We start from the raw sequence: 17,333 nt of genomic DNA, 5'->3' as shown, positions 1-17,333 counted from the left end.
TGCATACACAATGACTTTAGGAAACTATTTATTTATTTATCAGTTAGTGCCAAGGCCACAGTTATGCGAGGCACTGCCCATGCATATAAAATCCTTGCCCAAAAGAGCTTGCAAATCACCTGTTTGTTAACAGTCACTGTATTTCAACTCTTCTACCTCTGACAATATCTCTTCATGGGGCAGGCCTGCCTGGTGTGGTCAAGTATCAGCAGAGTTAATACTGAACTGTGCTCAAGCTCTGGATGCACAGCTGGGATACAAGACTCATACTTCATTCCCAGCTGACGTTACCTGAGATGTGCCCTGAATTTTATTCCTCACTGGTCAAATATTCCTCTTACAAGCTCTTTAAAACTGAGAGCTTGTGGTAAGTGAGAGAAGAGAGTTTCTTACCTCTTGTGCAGTAAGTGCATGTTCCCCTGCTAGAAGCAGCATACTCAGGCCTCCCATTTGTGTAGGATCTGTTGAAAGAGTAAAACCAAGTCTTAGGTTGATTCATTTGCTTGTTTAAAAAACCTACCACTTGCACCACTAAAGCCCCAGAAGACTACTTGTCACAGACACTCTCAGCAAGCTGCCATAAAAGGCAGTTCAAGAGAATCACAAATAACCATTTCTGTACCCTCTGGGAAGGCTTTCAAAGCTGTTTGAAGGATTTAATTGGATTTGTGTGCTTAACACCCCATTGCATGGATTTACAATTTTACTGCGAAAGGTTTTATGTACTACAGAGATGAATATCTTTAAAACAGCAACTGTAATGATCTCATACATAAATATACACAAAGATGCTCTAATAATGCACAGGTTTGTAAGTTAGTGGATACTTCTACCAAGGGAGAGGTTCATTCCTTAGCCACTGAACAAATAATAGGATGGAACAAAACAACACGATCAAGCTTGGAAGCAAAATTTCTATTTTCATTTATCTTTAATTTAGAGCTGTATTTAGTGGTGAAAAGCGCCAGCCTGACAGCTCTGAAGCATGAAGCCAGAACAGCACAGGCACTGGCCAGGCAAGCTGCCTGCCTACTTGTTGCCCTGCCAATAAAATATATAATTGAGGAAAGTAAAATGAAGACATAAATGTGCTTTCTCCAAGTATTTGGTACTGACAGCTTTTCCCCTCCAGCCCTCCTGCACCTCAGGAGCTCAGAAAATGACAAGAAGTGAAAGCAATAAACCCTGGCATTGCATTACTCATGGAGTAGCTTTTCCACTGAGAACAGTGGTTGCACTTCATCACTATGAAGACTAATTGTCTGATTTTGGGGGAATGCCTTGGAAGCAATGCAGAGGCCTGATTTAACAGTGTCATGTAGAAACAGAGAGACAGAAAGTGGCCAAATGTCTCATACAACAGCCATAATGTGAGTGGAATTTTTTTATCTTTTCAGCTGACATGGGCCAAACCTGTACCTGTAAATCACCAAACCATTTAGTGCTACAGATGATTAAGGACCAATTACTGGGAATACTAATCAATGCTGCTCAATTCAATGCCACAGATGCTGCCCAAAGTTTTCCTGCAGACAGCATCTCTCACTGACATTCACAAGGTACGTTTTTTCTATCACCATTTAGAAGGGCATTAAATAGACACAGAAGAAAACAATGTAAATAAACCAGGGTCACTCACTACCTCATGGATAGAAAAGTGGCTTATTATTAGATAGCGTTAAAGAGGCATCCTAGCTTCAAACCCAATATTCAACAGGAATTAACTTTTTTCATTCACCACAATAAACATGTAGAAGGCATGTGGGGGGGTGTATTTTTTTAAAAGAAGTTTTTCTTTTTAAATAATAAAGGAAAAGAAATGTATGACACTTTTATGAAGAGACAAGGCACTATCAAAAGTGTAGGATCTAGTAACAAGAAGAGACACAAAATGTGTAGGGCCAGGAAGTGTCTAAGCACAATCCATAAGTGATCCTGTCAGCACAGCACTTTTTGCCATCCAATTAGTTGATCAGAAACCATTCAGTCCTTCAAACCAGAGGACATCAGAGCAATTACGAAGTAGAAAGTGAGCACATATCTTGAAAGATAACGCCTGAGCAGGCAGTTAATTTGGAGGAAGGAGAGATTGGAAGAGCTCTCCAGGCCCACCATAAACTTACTGAGCCCCGTATTAAACAGTAAGGCCTTGGCTGGTTGCTTTCTACTTTCTTTACTTTGGAAGGCATTTGCAGGATCCAAATCTTCTAAGCATTAAGGGCTTTCTTCCAGTTTTTAGTTTAAATATACTCAGGGCCAGGCAGCACATGTTTTTTCTGGTACACACATCTTTAAGATTAGTAACTGTTTCCCTAAATGGTATCTCCTTTTCTGCTTTTACAGGACTCATCCTACTCTTCTTCTACTTGTTTCCCTGGTCAAAACAACTGAAGATCTTCTTATGTCATCATCCACATCCATCTCCCATCATTCCAGCAATGCCTATAGCTCTCCTGTGCAGTTACCCCAGGTGGAGTTCAACTTTTTAAAATATGGATGACCAGCAGAGCAAGCACATCAGATGAGGGGGTTCCTGAAAACACTTTGCCTGAGAAACTGCACTATAGCACTTTCTTATGCCCACACCACAGTGATGACTCCCAGCTGCTCTTTTGTACTTTATTTTAGTTACCTGTTGGTCCTTTTTCCCCTCCCCAGTCTTGGCCATCTCAGGAACTCCCAGCTTATGACTGTAAAATTCTTACCCCTCTTCTAGATACCTTCTTGGTAGTTTTGGCTTTCTGCCTTTAAAGTAAGTAGCTTATCACAAGAGGACAAAGATAGAAGTGTGGTTTAGTGTTTTTCTCCCTAAGTAAGCAAATACTTAAACTGTGTATTTAAACATAAAAAATTAAGAGGAAGGAAAAAATGACAAATAAACGGAAAATAGAAGTTTAATGTGATGCTTAAACAACTTGAACACTTATGCTGCAGCTGTAGCAGAGGGTTGGTGCTTAGATGTCTGCTCATGATAAAACCAAAAATCCTTCCACTAATGTTTCCAATTACAAAATAACTTCACCTAAGGGAAGACAAAATGTACATATCCAAACACTGCCATATGCTAATAGTGCCTTCTCTGCACAATAATGTTTCTCTTCTGGCACTAGGAATTTACTGTTATGAAGAGGAATTTTAAGGGGTATTTCACTGAATTTATTCTTAAATCAACAGTACTGAGAAAATAGCACACACATTTGACTTGCAGAATGGAAGGCGACTCGTGTCTTTCTCAACAGCTTTTAATATTGATGAAACTTAAAACCATCTCTCTGTTTGGGAATGACACACTTTGTTACTTCTGGGCTGGTTACAGACTCGGCAGGCTGGCTCGTTCATCATCGCCATTTCTCAGTCAGAGGAAACAACAAACTAAGGAAGTATGAAGCAGGAAGAAGGCCAGCAGGAACCAGCTTCAACTAACTTTTACTTGGGTGCATAATTAAGCTTCTTTCTAAATAACAAAAACTACATTTTCATAGGGATATAGCCTACTCTAGACGTGCCTTTCTTCCAACCTTTGCCTCACTAAAAAGCATTTTGGCATGGATGGTTTTCTCCTGCAGCAAAAATATGCAAGTACTGGGAATCCTGCACATTTGTATGGCAAAGATGTTGCAAACAGCAGTTGTCTTTGCCCTACACCCTACAACAGGTGATCCACATCATGGGAGAAACATGCTCAATTACAGCTTCCAGCCTGGATGATCAAGGACAACACTAGTGGGGTCTGCAGGTCAGAAGCCCAGTGCTGGTGCCACACCTCAGCTTCTCAATATAATGGTAGGCCAGAATGGAAGACTTGGATATGGGATGGTTATTCTTGTAAAGCTAAAAAACAAAGGACAGATACAGCCTGTGTGGGATGTAGAGAAACAAAGTAATATCTTGCTCTCTACGTATTAGATTTTCCAAAATAAAATGTAATATACAAAAAGCAATCCAGGCATAATTAGCAACGACCAACAAATGAAACAGATTTCTTGGCATGATTCTGGAATCATATAAACCCTGTCCAGAGGGAGCTACCTGCTCTGAAGATACAAGGAAGTCAGTGGCATTTCAAAGGTAAAAGTGTTTTTGAGATGGTTCAGCTACATTTCAGTTCATCAGCTAGTATACAGCCTGTATTTTAAAAGAGATTGTACTGGGTAGAAGAGTGAGAGTTGAACTATCATGTGAAGTCAAGCAGAGAAGAGCACAATAAACATATTTAGCACAAACTGGTATATAGTTGACAAAGCAGTAATCCATTTGGCATGGCACACTTGTCATGATGTGGATGCTGCTAACATCTCTGTCAGAAGCTGTCATTATTTTATGAGCTATTCTTATAACCAAGATACTGCCAGCCTTCACTGGCATGAGGACTGGAGCAAGATCCTTATGAATTACTATGCTCATTGACTAAGTCTGCAGAGCAAAAAAATAAAATAAAAAGTATCACATGTAGCACAAAAGAACCTTCTTCAGAAATAAATTGCTCTACAGATAAAACAATGGATTAATTTGTAATTAATTTTTAATTTTTCTGTCTCCTGCTCTGACAGGTGTTGGTTGATTCACGACCTCTGTACTCAAAAACTCTACATTAGGATAGCCCAGCAGGAACAGTGGCGGATGGATGAGAGGTAGATTAAGACTCATTACGTGTTTTTTATCATAAGTCAATAAATCTTAAAGGAGCATGGAAATGACTCCTCTAACAGCAAAAGCAGAATGGGGCTGAAGGGGCTTGTGATTTTTGGAAATGTTCTCCCATATACTGGAACTATGTAGCATGAAAAACTTTTATTTTGATCACATTTCACAGTTCCTTAAGAGCTAGAAAGATTTTCATTACAGGAATTTTCATACCACCATACTAAGGTATACATGCCTCTTTATCCCTATTTATCCTTTTATATTTGTTCCATAAAACCATTTTCTACTCTCCGGCTCACAATCTCTCTAAGCAGAAAAGTCCTATCTGCTACACACCTGTCATAAACCACGTATGATATGACAAAGTTTTCTAATTTTGTAAATACTGATGCATCTGAAACTTTAAACAAGCAAAAAAAAAAAAGGGGGGGGGAAATGGCAGGTAAAAATATGTTTTACCTTGACTGTTAGGTTCTTAAGCTGCCAGTATTTAACATGAATGTCTCTGTATTTCAAGGTCATGATTACAACAGTTCTGCTATTTATGGATATCAGTGAGAGATTATCTGCTTTTCACCAGTTCAGGCACTCCACCTACACTTCTTTACATATTTTTTTTTTTCAAATGTTTAGAAGTTTAGAATTCGTTCGTTCAAGATATAGTGGGCAAAAGAACACATTTAAGGGAAATTAAATTATGCTTTCCTTTATTTAAATACAAAAAAGTTACCCCCACTGGTACATTCAGCTACAAGAATATTAACATATGAAACTTCAGAGACACCCATAGATTATTTTTGCAAATAGTAAATTACTGAACAGAGTACAGCATTCTATGACAGAGAAACAGAATACATACAATCAGCACTTTCCTTTGAGACCAGAGAATGAAAGTCTGTAACAGCAGATAAGCTGGAATCAAAAATCAAATCTGGGCCCCAAAGGGGGTATGAGTTAGGATGCCTCATATCTGGACTTGACGCCTGAAAATAAATCGCGTACTAGGGAAAATTTTAGGAAGTTGTTACACAAAGGTTTAACTACCGTTTTGGCAACTTAATCTGGGACACTACAGTACCATGTGTAGCAAAGAAAACTGCTATCCCAGTTCAATTTCAATACAAATAAGGATGTTACAGCTGAGAAATGTGGATGGAAATCTCACCTGCCATCCCAAAGTTAAGTTGTGGCATTTCTTCACTTTTGGTTACTTTCCTTGGGCTCGGTAAGTCTTTTGCAGAGTCTGATGCAATGGCCCATAGCTTTTTCCTGTTCGTAACACTGGATGGCTGGGTTTTCACAGGTTTGTTGGTTGTGGGGCACCACTTGTACCCTGGGTTTGCTTTCATAAATGCATCCTTGTACTAGAAAAGAAAACGAAAATTATCAGTCGTGACATTTTACTATATACAGGGCAGTAGAACACTCTGCATGTAAGAGGATTTAATACAGTAACTAATCCTTAAATATCTTGATTTTTTAACAGTTTAATCACATGCTTAGGGTCCAACAGCCAACATAATTTGCTAAGAAGAAATATTAAGATGAATTGTATCAAAAAAATGCGTTTTCTCTTCCCTCTCCTGAGGATCTATTACCCAGAGCAGGCTGAAATTCTGATCCTGCTAACTGCTCTCCAGTGCTTACATGCTCATGCTGTGAGAAACAGATACTTGCATTCCTTTGCAGGTTTACCTTCTAGTTTGAATCAAATAAAAACACACATTTAGCAATAAATGCAGCATGATGTCTTACCTTGCACTCATTCTTCAATAGTTCTGTATTTTAGAATATCTGAGTATACGCTTTCCCAAACCAGGCACCAAAAACAAATCACAACCAGTATAATATCATACTCAGTACCACGTGAAACACCTTCAGAGTGCTCCTTCCAAAATGTACCATGCTGTATGGCTGCATAAAACAAGCTGTGACCATTTAAAACATTCTTTGGCCTTGAGCACCCAGCACACATCTCAGATGTTTGCTACGTTCTTGGTATGAGGCAGCAAAACAAAGGAAGCCAAACTACATATGGGGGGTGGGGGAAAAAGTCTGGATCCCACAGAAAGTCTGCATGCCTCCACAAAGTTTGAAGGATAGGGGAAAGGACCAGAATCTACTTTATTCACAAAATGAAACACCAACATTTTCCAAAAATCTTACTGACTACATTTAACCTAGATTTTTGAACATTAACAGTAACAGAAACACCGCACTTGAGTATTTTACACGTGTCGCTATGCAAGGTTGAGAACTGGCAAATCAGAGGAACATGCCACACATTCCAGCTGCAGATGTTTGCCTAACAACTGATAGGGGTGTACAGCACTTGCTGCTGTGGGAGCCTACCCAGCAAGTACCAGTGCTCATCGCAGGAGAAGGAACCCAATACCCCTTTGCGACTGGGTGGCTCTGAACGGCAGCAAACGAGTGGTTTTGTGCCTGGCAGTACATGGCAGGGCAGATGCAGGAAGTTTGTTCTGTGATTACATATTCCCACCCACACAGCTGTCACCAGTCCCACTCATGGCACAGAGAAGCACCTATGTTTCATGCACATGCATGCACAGAAACACAGGCAAAGAGGAAAAAAATCCCTTGGGCATCAAATACAGAAATAGCACTGAAAGCCTTGTCCTCTGCTAGAGCCACTACAGTGTTTTCCCAGCTCAACAAACAGTCTGCCTTGTGGCAGGGTCACCATTGCACGTGCATTGCTTTCTTTCATTTCCATCTCCACCTATGAGCTGGCACTTGCTACCTCCAGACCGTAGCGCAGATAAAAATGTTTTGGTTTACAAGAAACACAGCACTGCGTGAACCCTGCTGTGTGAAGTCCTGTATTTATAGAAATGGCTATAAATAATAAAAATCTGCAGGGATTGCTGACCCACATACACACTGTATTTTCTGAATAGGGTGTATGTATTAAATCTGCAAAGTAAGGACTGCAACACCTCACTCCTTTTCCCTTTCCCTCAGTTTGGTTTGGGAGTTCAGTACACCACAAAAATAGCCTGGTGGAGGGAAGGGAAAGGAAGGGGAGGGTAAGGGAAGAGGAGGAAAGGAAATACACGACGAAGCAGCTTTGCCTTCCATTGTTAAAGCCACAGCCCACTCACAAATCATGTTCCCAGCCTGCAGAGTGAAAAGCACAGAGTTGCTAGCAACGAGCTGCATAAGCTCTTCGTATCTGCAATGCTATTTTGAGTAATTGAATTATTCTATTGGGTAATTTGACAAGCCGACAGGCTGCCCATCAAATGAGAGCCAGAACGCATGCCATTTGTGAGACGAGGCTGCAATAAGCTTTCAATCAGTTTTCAACAAGAGCAATCCAAGTGAGCTGGTGTATTAATGTCTTTCTTTTCACTGCAGAGCTGAGAAGTGAACATTAACTGCAGTTTCTGAAGGGAAGGGAGCAAACTGAGGGAAGACAACTCACTAGAACTGTTCAGTTTCAACACATAAGAGAATTAAAAAAGTTAAACAATGGCCAGGATGTACTTTTTACAAATGCATATAGGAGCCTGATCCAAATCTCAGAAAGCCCTTCATTATTGATTTTTGTGACTATTAGACCAAGGCCTAAAACAAACAGATTTTGCTTACCAAGTCATGAGAAGATAACTTAAATGAGCTACCCAGCAACAAGAAAAGGTCAAAGACAATAGCTGAGTTTACTGTTTTCCTCCTTTTGACCTACTGTGCAGCACAACAACTTAACACAGCCAGTCTAAGCAGATGTCTAAAATTGATTAAAAAACCCCAAAACACAAGCAAACCAAACCAACCAAAGAAAACCACAAAAAAGCCCAACCCAAACACTAAGTACTTAACTTGGAATGCAAGACACCACCTTGCTTTCCACAACAAATGGAATAAACTGCCCAGCAGGGCCATGTCCTGAAGTTCCATGTAAGATACAGAATAAGATGTGTTTGTGAGATTGGTCTGATGCCTTATTTGTGTTTTGTGAAAGCCTGGAGAATGTTATGCTATGCAGCAGGACTGGTGTAACTTCAGAACTAAAATTAAAACTCCACGAGTTACCTTCATCATCAAATAAAAGAAGATTTGCTTTCTCTAGTTGTGGTAGGAGCAGGAGCTCACAGGTGGATTCCAGCTACACCTCAGGTTAGGTTCCAGCACCTGCTTAACTTTAGATGTATGCTATTAAATCCCACAGATCTAATATTAAAAAAAAATCCCCCAGAAAATACAACACTCCATTTTTCACTCCTGAAGGACGCAGGGGTTTGTGTTACACACATTGCAGTCCATACGTCAGCCAGTGGACTTGCCAAACTCCAGCTAGCAAGCTGGGACGTTTGTCCCCTCCCACTCTGAGGCTGCTGCCAAAGCAGTGGCACCACAAGGCCAGCAAGCTCCCAGCCTGGCTGACTGGACCTGTGACACCAGTGGCTGAGGACCTGCAGGGAGAAGTGTTCAGTTCAGCCACTGAATGGCAGCAGAATCACACAATCAGTGAGGATGGAAAAGACCTCTGAGATCACTGAGTCCAACCTACAGACCAACACCACCTTGTCAATTACACCATGGCACTCAATGCCATGTCCAGTCTTTCCTTAAACACCTCCAGGGATGGTGACTCCACCACCTCCTGGGGCAGTCCATACCAATGTCTAATCACATTTATCAGGCTGCTCCCTACTGGAAACAATCCTGACTGCCCGGATCTTGCTGATGCAAAGACATATTTAGAAATGAAGTGTCTTCTAGCAAGGGAATAGGGCTTGAACAATAACAATCTCAGCAGACATTTTTTAAGGCAGCTTAACACTCCCAGTAAATCCTGTAAGAGTTAACAAAAGAACACTACCCTTATAAGTAAGTAAATAAAAATGCTGGTGCATATTTATGAGCAGCCTGATTAATTTCCTCTCAGTGAAGGAAAATGCTAAAAAGCGGCAGCAAAACTTCTGGTTCCTTTTGCTGTATTCATCAGCTACTAGGCTTATATCCTAGACGGTGAAACTTTCAAGGTTAAGTTGATCTAGGGAATCTGCAGGATAGAAATAGAAAGCCTGCTCATAAAGGTAACGCCAGCAAAAACAGACATCAGGTTCTGCAGGTGCAGCATCAGGTCTCCACGGCAGCTGTTGCTACAAGAGACCATAAACCACAAGACCAAAAATAGACGGACTGTGGGGCCAGTTTTTCAAGATAATTAAGGCATCCCAAGGTGCAGACAAGTATATAATGTGATTTTCCAAAGTGCCTGAATGAACTATAGACCTGATTAATCTCTCAGTGGGAGCCCGGGACAGATGTACAGGCTACTAGGAAACTTCTCGTAATTCCAGTTCGCAAAACGTTTGGGTGCCTCACTGTCTTCCAAAATGCTAGGCCCACCTGTATGTCTGAAAGAGTGATTTGGATGTTCAGGGTACACAAGACACATTGTAGGTATAGCAGATATGATACAGGGTCCCCTGGGATATGTGTGTCCTACCAGGACCATGGCTAGAGGCTGCACAGTGAAATATGGAAGTCAAAGGACACTGAAAAGCTACATTTAAGTAACAGAAGATTACTCACTGTATCTTAAACCTCAGTGAGCTTATACAGGCACTAAAACAGAAGATCATTGGTACAACAAGATCATTGGTATTTTTATTTTCTTCCAAAGGCATTCACCTTCTTGATTTTTAAATAAATTCTCTTTAGGAGAAAGAAAAATACCAACAAGTGGTTCTCACTACAGTTGACATTAACCGCTTTTTGACAGTCTCAGAAGTAAGCCTACCTACAGGTGAACCTGTGCAACCTGCTCTAGGTGAACCTGCTTGAGCAGTGGGTTGGACTGGATGATCTCCAGAGGTCCCTTCCAACCACAACCATTCTGTGGTTGTGTGAAAAGCAAGTGTTACAATAACTGATACACACACACAGAATAGGTCTGGTGGTGAAGAAGGCCCAAATATATTCCATAGCACATTACAGCTGCTAATTATTGCTGTAACATACACTGTTTAAAGAATAAAAATTATATGCTATCTCTCTTCCACACACTCTTAGAACTACTTACAATGATGTAAACTACTTCGATTTATTGTTCTGCTTTGATGTTGAATTTGCAATTTGTTCTTCATGTCAAAAAAAAAAAAAAAAAAGCACTCCAGGAACATACAACAATATGATTAATAGTTTCAGACCTGTCACTTTGTACAGAAGTTCTGCAATTATTTTCCTTCTTAATGAACAAGTTTCCTTCAGCAAGACAAAAGGCTAAGAAAAACAGTCACAATGGGTTTGTTTCTTCCAAAAATTATTTCTTTATTCTAATCTTTCCTTTCTCTGCATCTGTACTGAATCTTCTAATTGCTCTTTCCCCACATGTTTAGAGAAATACTGCTAATTCCTAAGCGGGGATGCAGAAAAAAACTGGAATGGTTGTACAAAACTGAGACTCAAACGTTTCAATACTGTGCCACAGACAAGGAACTACAGAGGTACTACAGACTCTGCTCCAAAAAGGACCTGCCATGCTAAACATTTTGTTTTTCCTATAGACCTTTCCATGCTCACATGATCTACTGAATAGACAGACCTTACACTGTGTTAACGGTGGCAGACACCTTCAGGTCACAGGGCAGGCATGGATAATAGTTTTCCCAATCGTTTCACAGCTATGTGCACTTCCCATAGTGTGCCACCATTACTCAACAAATGAGAGAGATATTTTTCCTTCTCACTGGTGTTCCATTATTTTTATTAAGATTGAATTCAAGGGCTACCGACAATCTGTATCACACACAGATCTGTTTTAGGGTCATGTTATCAGCCAAAGCAACTGGCTGTGTCTTTCTTGCTCTACTATCTATAACCATAGCCTTCTTGGCAACAGCTTATCAAGAAAGCTATTTCTTAAAAAGCCTCATTTAAATTTTAAGTTGACATAAAAACTTAGTGAAATATGGGGATAAATCTCCTTTCCTTGCTCCCCATTAACAGACTCAGATTAGGCACTGCACTCTTATTTGGGCATCGGACTCACCAAATCTCACTGAATCAGAAACTGATTGGTAAGGAATGCACTTCAAGAAACACTAGTAATTCTTTAATTCTTCAGCATTGAAGGCAAAAAGGGATTACACTTCTTGCCTGTGCCTTTGGCTTGGTCCACATGTATTACAGTAGCTGGCATTACCAATATCAAATGCACAGCCTGAGCTAAGTATCACTAGTCAGCTGACATTGAACTGTATGTTACTGCTTTCAATGGCCACTACCCTTATGTTAATGCTTGTACTGCAGAAATTATCAGGCAATACAATCACAAAGTGCATGTATTTATAGTAATGTCTACTAGAGCCAGTTTAGTTTGTGTACAAAGACCAATTGCTTTTCATTCTGGTCCAAAGGATCAAGTGAATTAAAGCAACAACAGCAGCTGCTCCGGGCACCATAATCCCACTGGTGATGCTGAGAAACAGAGGGAAGAGAAGGATCCCATAGAAAACATTTAATACACAGAGAAAAAGAATAGAAATATGTAATGAACTCCCTTTACATACATCATTCAGTCAGCACATACCTCCTTGGCCATGTCAGTGTATTTCTGTTTTTCTTTTGGATCTAGAACAGACCACCAATCTGCCAAGATCTTGGTTGCGCCACGATTATCGAGGCGAGGGTGTTCTTTCCGCACAAGAGAGCGGTGGCGTTTGCAGAACAAGAGAAATGCATTCATTGGTCGGCGAGCTCGTTGCTCTGAGGACTCGTCATCTTCAGTCTCATCAGCATCCTGCTCTAAACCATCAGGGCCAAGGAGCGGCACCTGGCAGAACCGAAAGGGAAGGGGTGTAAACTCAGTTATCCGCGTTTCGCACCGAGACTGAGACCGTGTGCGCTGCGTGGGAGCGAGGGAAAGGCACACAGATGCACCCAGCTGTCTCCAAAGGCCATCCGTTCCATCCAGAAGGCGTGGAGTTCTACATCAAACCTCCTCAACTGATGGTTCATTCATGCTGTCTGCAAGATTTAACTCTGACTTCCAAGTGCAACAATTTCTAAGCTGAGGACCATTCTCTAGTAACAGTCCTAAAGGGGCTGGAGGGAGGAGATCTTCCTACCCCGCTTATGACAACTGAGAAATCATCTTAGTGGGATGAGGCAAGCAGAGCTACCTTGGAACTTGGCTACAGAGCACAACAGAGCACACAGGGAGGAACAGGTAACAGCTGCTTCCCCATCTCCTGCTGTTCACTGCTCAGCCTGCGAGCAGCGCAGCAGTGCAGTCACCACACAGCTGCCCATCAGAGATGGAGGGCAAATCTCAACAGAAGATGCTGCCAAAACATGCTCTCTCCACTTACAGGCCAGTGTATCATTCCTCCAAGGGATGAGACACAGAACTTATTGCATGAGACAGAAAACCACCTCCTACTGAACTGCGACGTTATTTTATACCATGCTGTGAAAGGACCTGTAAGGTCAACTGAAAGCACTGTCAGAGAATCAGGCTCTTCCTTATCCTTGTCAAGGTCACCCTCTCTTATCAGTGTGTGGCTCAAGGCTGTCTTCTCAGCACTGACCTTTCCATTCCTGCCTTAGGAAGGCACCAAGGAGATACAGATATGAATGCTATCCACATGATAGAATCATCACATCTGCATAAACAATTCCCACTTCTTGTTACAGAGAATGAGTCTAACTGTAGAAGTGTGAGGTGCCACATAGCAGGGTCCTTATAAAAAAATGGGTAAGGTCAGAGTCCTTGAACAATACCAAAATACCAAGTGTCAAACCAGAGACAGATTATTTCAGCTGTGCACCCAGTACTCTGGAGGGTAAGTTGAATTTAACATGCAAAGATAGTAAAAATTGTTGACAGCTTTTTCCTTATTTTTCTCTTTTAATCTTTGTAGTTTTTTACTCTTTAAAAAGAAGAATGAAAACCTGTAGCTTGGTATGTCCTTCAGAGCCACTAGAAGCAGACACCAAGCACAGGCCAATTTCATGTCTAAAATAAGGAATTTTAAAAAAGCACATCAAAAACCCACTTTGAGCAATCAAGATTGAGATGTGCAACATATTATTTAAACAAAGCAGATAAAACTATTTCAGTCTAAAAACATTTATCCACTATTTTAAAGGCATGATTGACAATTCACTTTCTTGTGTAACTACCTGCCTTTACAGCCTTACAGGCAACACATCACTTTTTACTGGCTGTGTTTCTTCACAAAAGATAACAAGATGACACAAACAAAATAAGAAACACAGCTAGGGAGAATCCAATCCACCATTAACCATCTATGGTCGAAGTATCCAATAAAATCTACCTTATCAATATCTTCCTCTTCTTCTTCCTCTTCTTCCTCTTCAGAGAAGTCAAGGAGTTTCTTGGCAAGCAGGGGATGCCACTGAAGACACTTCCTTTTTGGTCGCTTTCCAGTTCCTTCACCGTCTGTTGAGTGATCCTTATTCCTACTACTGCCTTTCATTACTGTGACCTGTCATGCAAAAATATTGATAAGTTCACAACAAACCCTTAGACCATCAAACCAGTGACAAATACATGAGGCACTAATGCAAGACTCTCAGAAGTTTCTGGCAAGGTATTAGGTAGAAATTTATTCCAATTACCAACATAAGCATGGATGTACTTTATGCAATCTTAACACTTCCACGTAATGCCTAGAGTAACTAGCAATACACAATTTAAGAGCATCAAGTAAGGATGCCAGCTAGTCCAGCTCGCGGATGTGCTCCTGTCTGAAGGATGGCAGAGAATCCTTCAGTAGTCAAGTGAGAGACTCTACAGCTCTCCCACACCTACATCCACTGCAGATTTTCGTATTTGGCTACGGAAAATGTCAGTGTCAGGACATCCCTCTTTCTTGCAGTGGAACATATCACCAGCCACTCATCCATTAATCATGCATTTATATACACCAGTGTTGATACAGATCCCCATGGTACTATGAGCTAGGATTTCTCCAGTGCCATTAAAAGGTGCAGTAAGGAAATCTGAGTCTCTAAGAGAAGTGAATTTTAATACACAAATTTGAAGCAAAGAACCAGAGGTTTGTCAGAGTTATACTGACATTCCCAAAGTACTGCACAGGAAACAAAAACCATGTGCTGAACCAAGTGCATGCAGAAGACAAATCATATTTACTTTACACACCTATCTTGTGCGTGTGTCCTTATTTAAAAAATACCTCAGAACTACCTCTTAGTAAAAACACATGCTTAACAGATCCCAAGTACCAATTTAAAGATTGACTTAAAATATATGCTACCCAGCTAAGATAGAAATAAATATATAAATAAATAAAGCCAGCACATCACATATGAATACTGAAGCACACAGCAAGCAAGTGCTGCTGGCACACAGTCTGGTCCCTTGTAGCCTTCTGTTAGCATTGTGTAGTATCAGTGGCAATCCTGATAGAAGCAGGGCTAGCTTTCCAAGAAAACAACACAAAAATCAAAACAAACTGAACCTGAAGAGTGGTTAGCCAGCTACATCTTTATAAAGCCAATAAAAACTGATGAAGTCTCACAGGGGTTTCTCACCAGCAGGATAAAGCAGCTGCACTAAGCCCTGGTACCATAGGCAAAGTCAGAAGAAGTGGTGTTGCTGATTCTCAACAAAAGAGCACGGAAAGAGTCAAACCTTGTAACTGCAAGGCCACTGCATTTTAGGATGCTGCTTTCTGTAAGATGCCTGGCACAACAACTGTGTTTCAGCCTACAGTGGCAGAAGGGAAAGCTGCCACACTCACACTCAGAGCAGCTGCCCGAGCCATGGTGCCACCTCTGGGGCAAATGCACCTCGCATGGTAACTACAGTGTGTACAGCTCCAGCCACACTCCTACGTATCCCACCCATTTAGCAAGTACTAATTCTGGTTTTGGATGATCTCTTCCAGTTGTTTCTTGTTGGTTAACTCACTGGCATTTTGGCAATGTGCCCTTGTTTGCACCAGAAACGTGCATAACCAGCTGCTTCCCTTGCAGTCTCCAACAGTGCAGAAAGCTGAAGGACCTTCAGACACTTCTTGGTGGAAGAATAACTGAAGCCTGAAGGAAGTAGGTTCAGGAATTATTACCTGGTTTTTAAAATGGCATTTTCCTGGATGTATATTGAAATCTGCTAGCTCCTGCCCACTTGTCAGCAGTACTTGCCCTTCCCCTACTAGTGAAGGATGCCCTGTGATTTCCTAGCAGCTTCCCATTAAGTGACACACTTTGCTATCCCCATAATGCAATTCCTACCTGGAAGACATTTAAAGTTTGATTTAATAGCATCCACTCCTCTGTTTATTTTCTGTAACCAACTCCTGTAGGTTACAGGGAATTTCATACAGCACATAATCACACACCATTTCACCTAAATTTTCGTCCATGACTTGCAAAGCAGATCCAGATACATGTACCACTTTGGTTTTAAAAAAAAACCATTAAAGTGTGGAAAAATAAGCCACAATCCAGTAGCACAAAATGCATGTTTGAAATTGTTTTTATCCCACTGTGACCTCTGCCATGTACCACACCACACTGTGCTCTTCATCTGTCTCTCTTCCTGAAGTGTTGAGCCACCATTTGCTTTTGTTTGGGGTATTTTCAGACACAAAGCTGAGTCAATGTTCAAACAGGAACTTCAGCTCCCATGGTTAGCAGAGATTTGCTCAGAGATTGCTAAGTGATACAGATCTGCCTATTACTGTGGTCAATAAAGTGTGTGGCCTATTTCTGAGAAGGATAAATATACTACAAGTACAATGGGGAGAGCTACTCCAGCCTTCACTACTCACTCATGTACGTGAGCTAATCATATGGCTTCTGTCTACAATCAGTCCTAAGTATGATCAGTACTACTGGTAGCCTTCTACCTTGCTAGTGTGAAACTAAATTAATGTTTGAGAAGTGCTCCATGATCCTCCTTTACAAATTTCAGCTGAAGTCTCAGGGCTATTTCAACAACAGCACTGCCTTTAGCTGGAACCTCTCTGCCTGCTGCCCTTAAAAAGATGAGCAAGGGAAGACTTCACAGGACTTAGGTAATCCCACAGTGTGTTTTACATGTGTTCTCCATCACCCCTGAGGCCCTGCCTATGCTCTATGCTGAGGTTGGCAATAGAGCCAGGCACCACTCACCTTGCAAATCCCAAAGGGGCTCCCAGTACCTTACACCTCCTCACCACAGACAAGCTCACAAATACATTTTGTTTTCCATGCATGAAGGCTAGGCATTAAACATTCACCACTAAAATGAATTAATCAAAGCTCATCACACATTACTGCTAAAACAAAAACGTATGCTCAGCTTCAGGAATTCAAGGGGTGTTCATTAGGTTGTTTTTTAAATTTTGAACCATTTTACGACACACAGTAAGTCAGATCCTGGCTGTCATACAAGCACCATTTACTACAGAAAACACAAAGTCAGCCTTTGCTTCTTTTTCAGAGTGAATTTCTGCAATGGTCAACAACAAAAACCCTCCTGATTTTGACCGCACTGATGGAAGGACTGAGGCCACACACAGAGTTCAAACTTTACTTTTACACCATGGCCTGAAAGTCCCTCATTTCTTAAGTATGTCGAACTATATGCCCTATCCTCTGTGCCTGATCTTCTTGCCAATAAAACAGGGGGTCATTCATAACATGAACACGTAAAATTATTTCCTTCCCCTTAAGGGTGGGTC

At 41.1% G+C, this 17,333-nt stretch overlaps 1 protein-coding gene across 14 annotated transcripts in view; it reads right to left on the bottom strand.

Annotated features, from left to right (window-relative positions):
* Positions 1–17,333, bottom strand: part of BBX (BBX high mobility group box domain containing) — a 137,363-nt gene that overhangs the window by 45,437 nt on the left and 74,593 nt on the right. For 12 of the 14 annotated variants that reach the window (XM_085072764.1, XM_085072693.1, XM_085072653.1 and 9 more), the window contains 4 exons: positions 13,959–14,129; positions 12,209–12,451; positions 5,810–6,008; positions 394–461 (listed from right to left, as the gene is read on the bottom strand). In XM_085072764.1, coding sequence (XP_084928890.1) covers positions 394–461; positions 5,810–6,008; positions 12,209–12,451; positions 13,959–14,120 — 672 coding nt within the window. In that variant the 5' untranslated portion in view covers positions 14,121–14,129. Of the gene's footprint in view, positions 1–393; positions 462–5,809; positions 6,009–6,399; positions 6,557–12,208; positions 12,452–13,958; positions 14,130–17,333 lie in introns of those variants that run through there. The other 2 variants (XM_085072755.1, XM_085072772.1) reach the window with 2 other exon arrangements.

Source organism: Lichenostomus cassidix, chromosome 1 (genome assembly GCF_008360975.1).
Source record: "Lichenostomus cassidix isolate B80296 chromosome 1, HeHo_3.0, whole genome shotgun sequence".
Taxonomy (NCBI): domain Eukaryota; kingdom Metazoa; phylum Chordata; class Aves; order Passeriformes; family Meliphagidae; genus Lichenostomus; species Lichenostomus cassidix.
The sequence above is the reverse complement of the archived record's forward strand: the minus strand, read 5'-3'. Positions and strand labels throughout refer to the sequence as shown.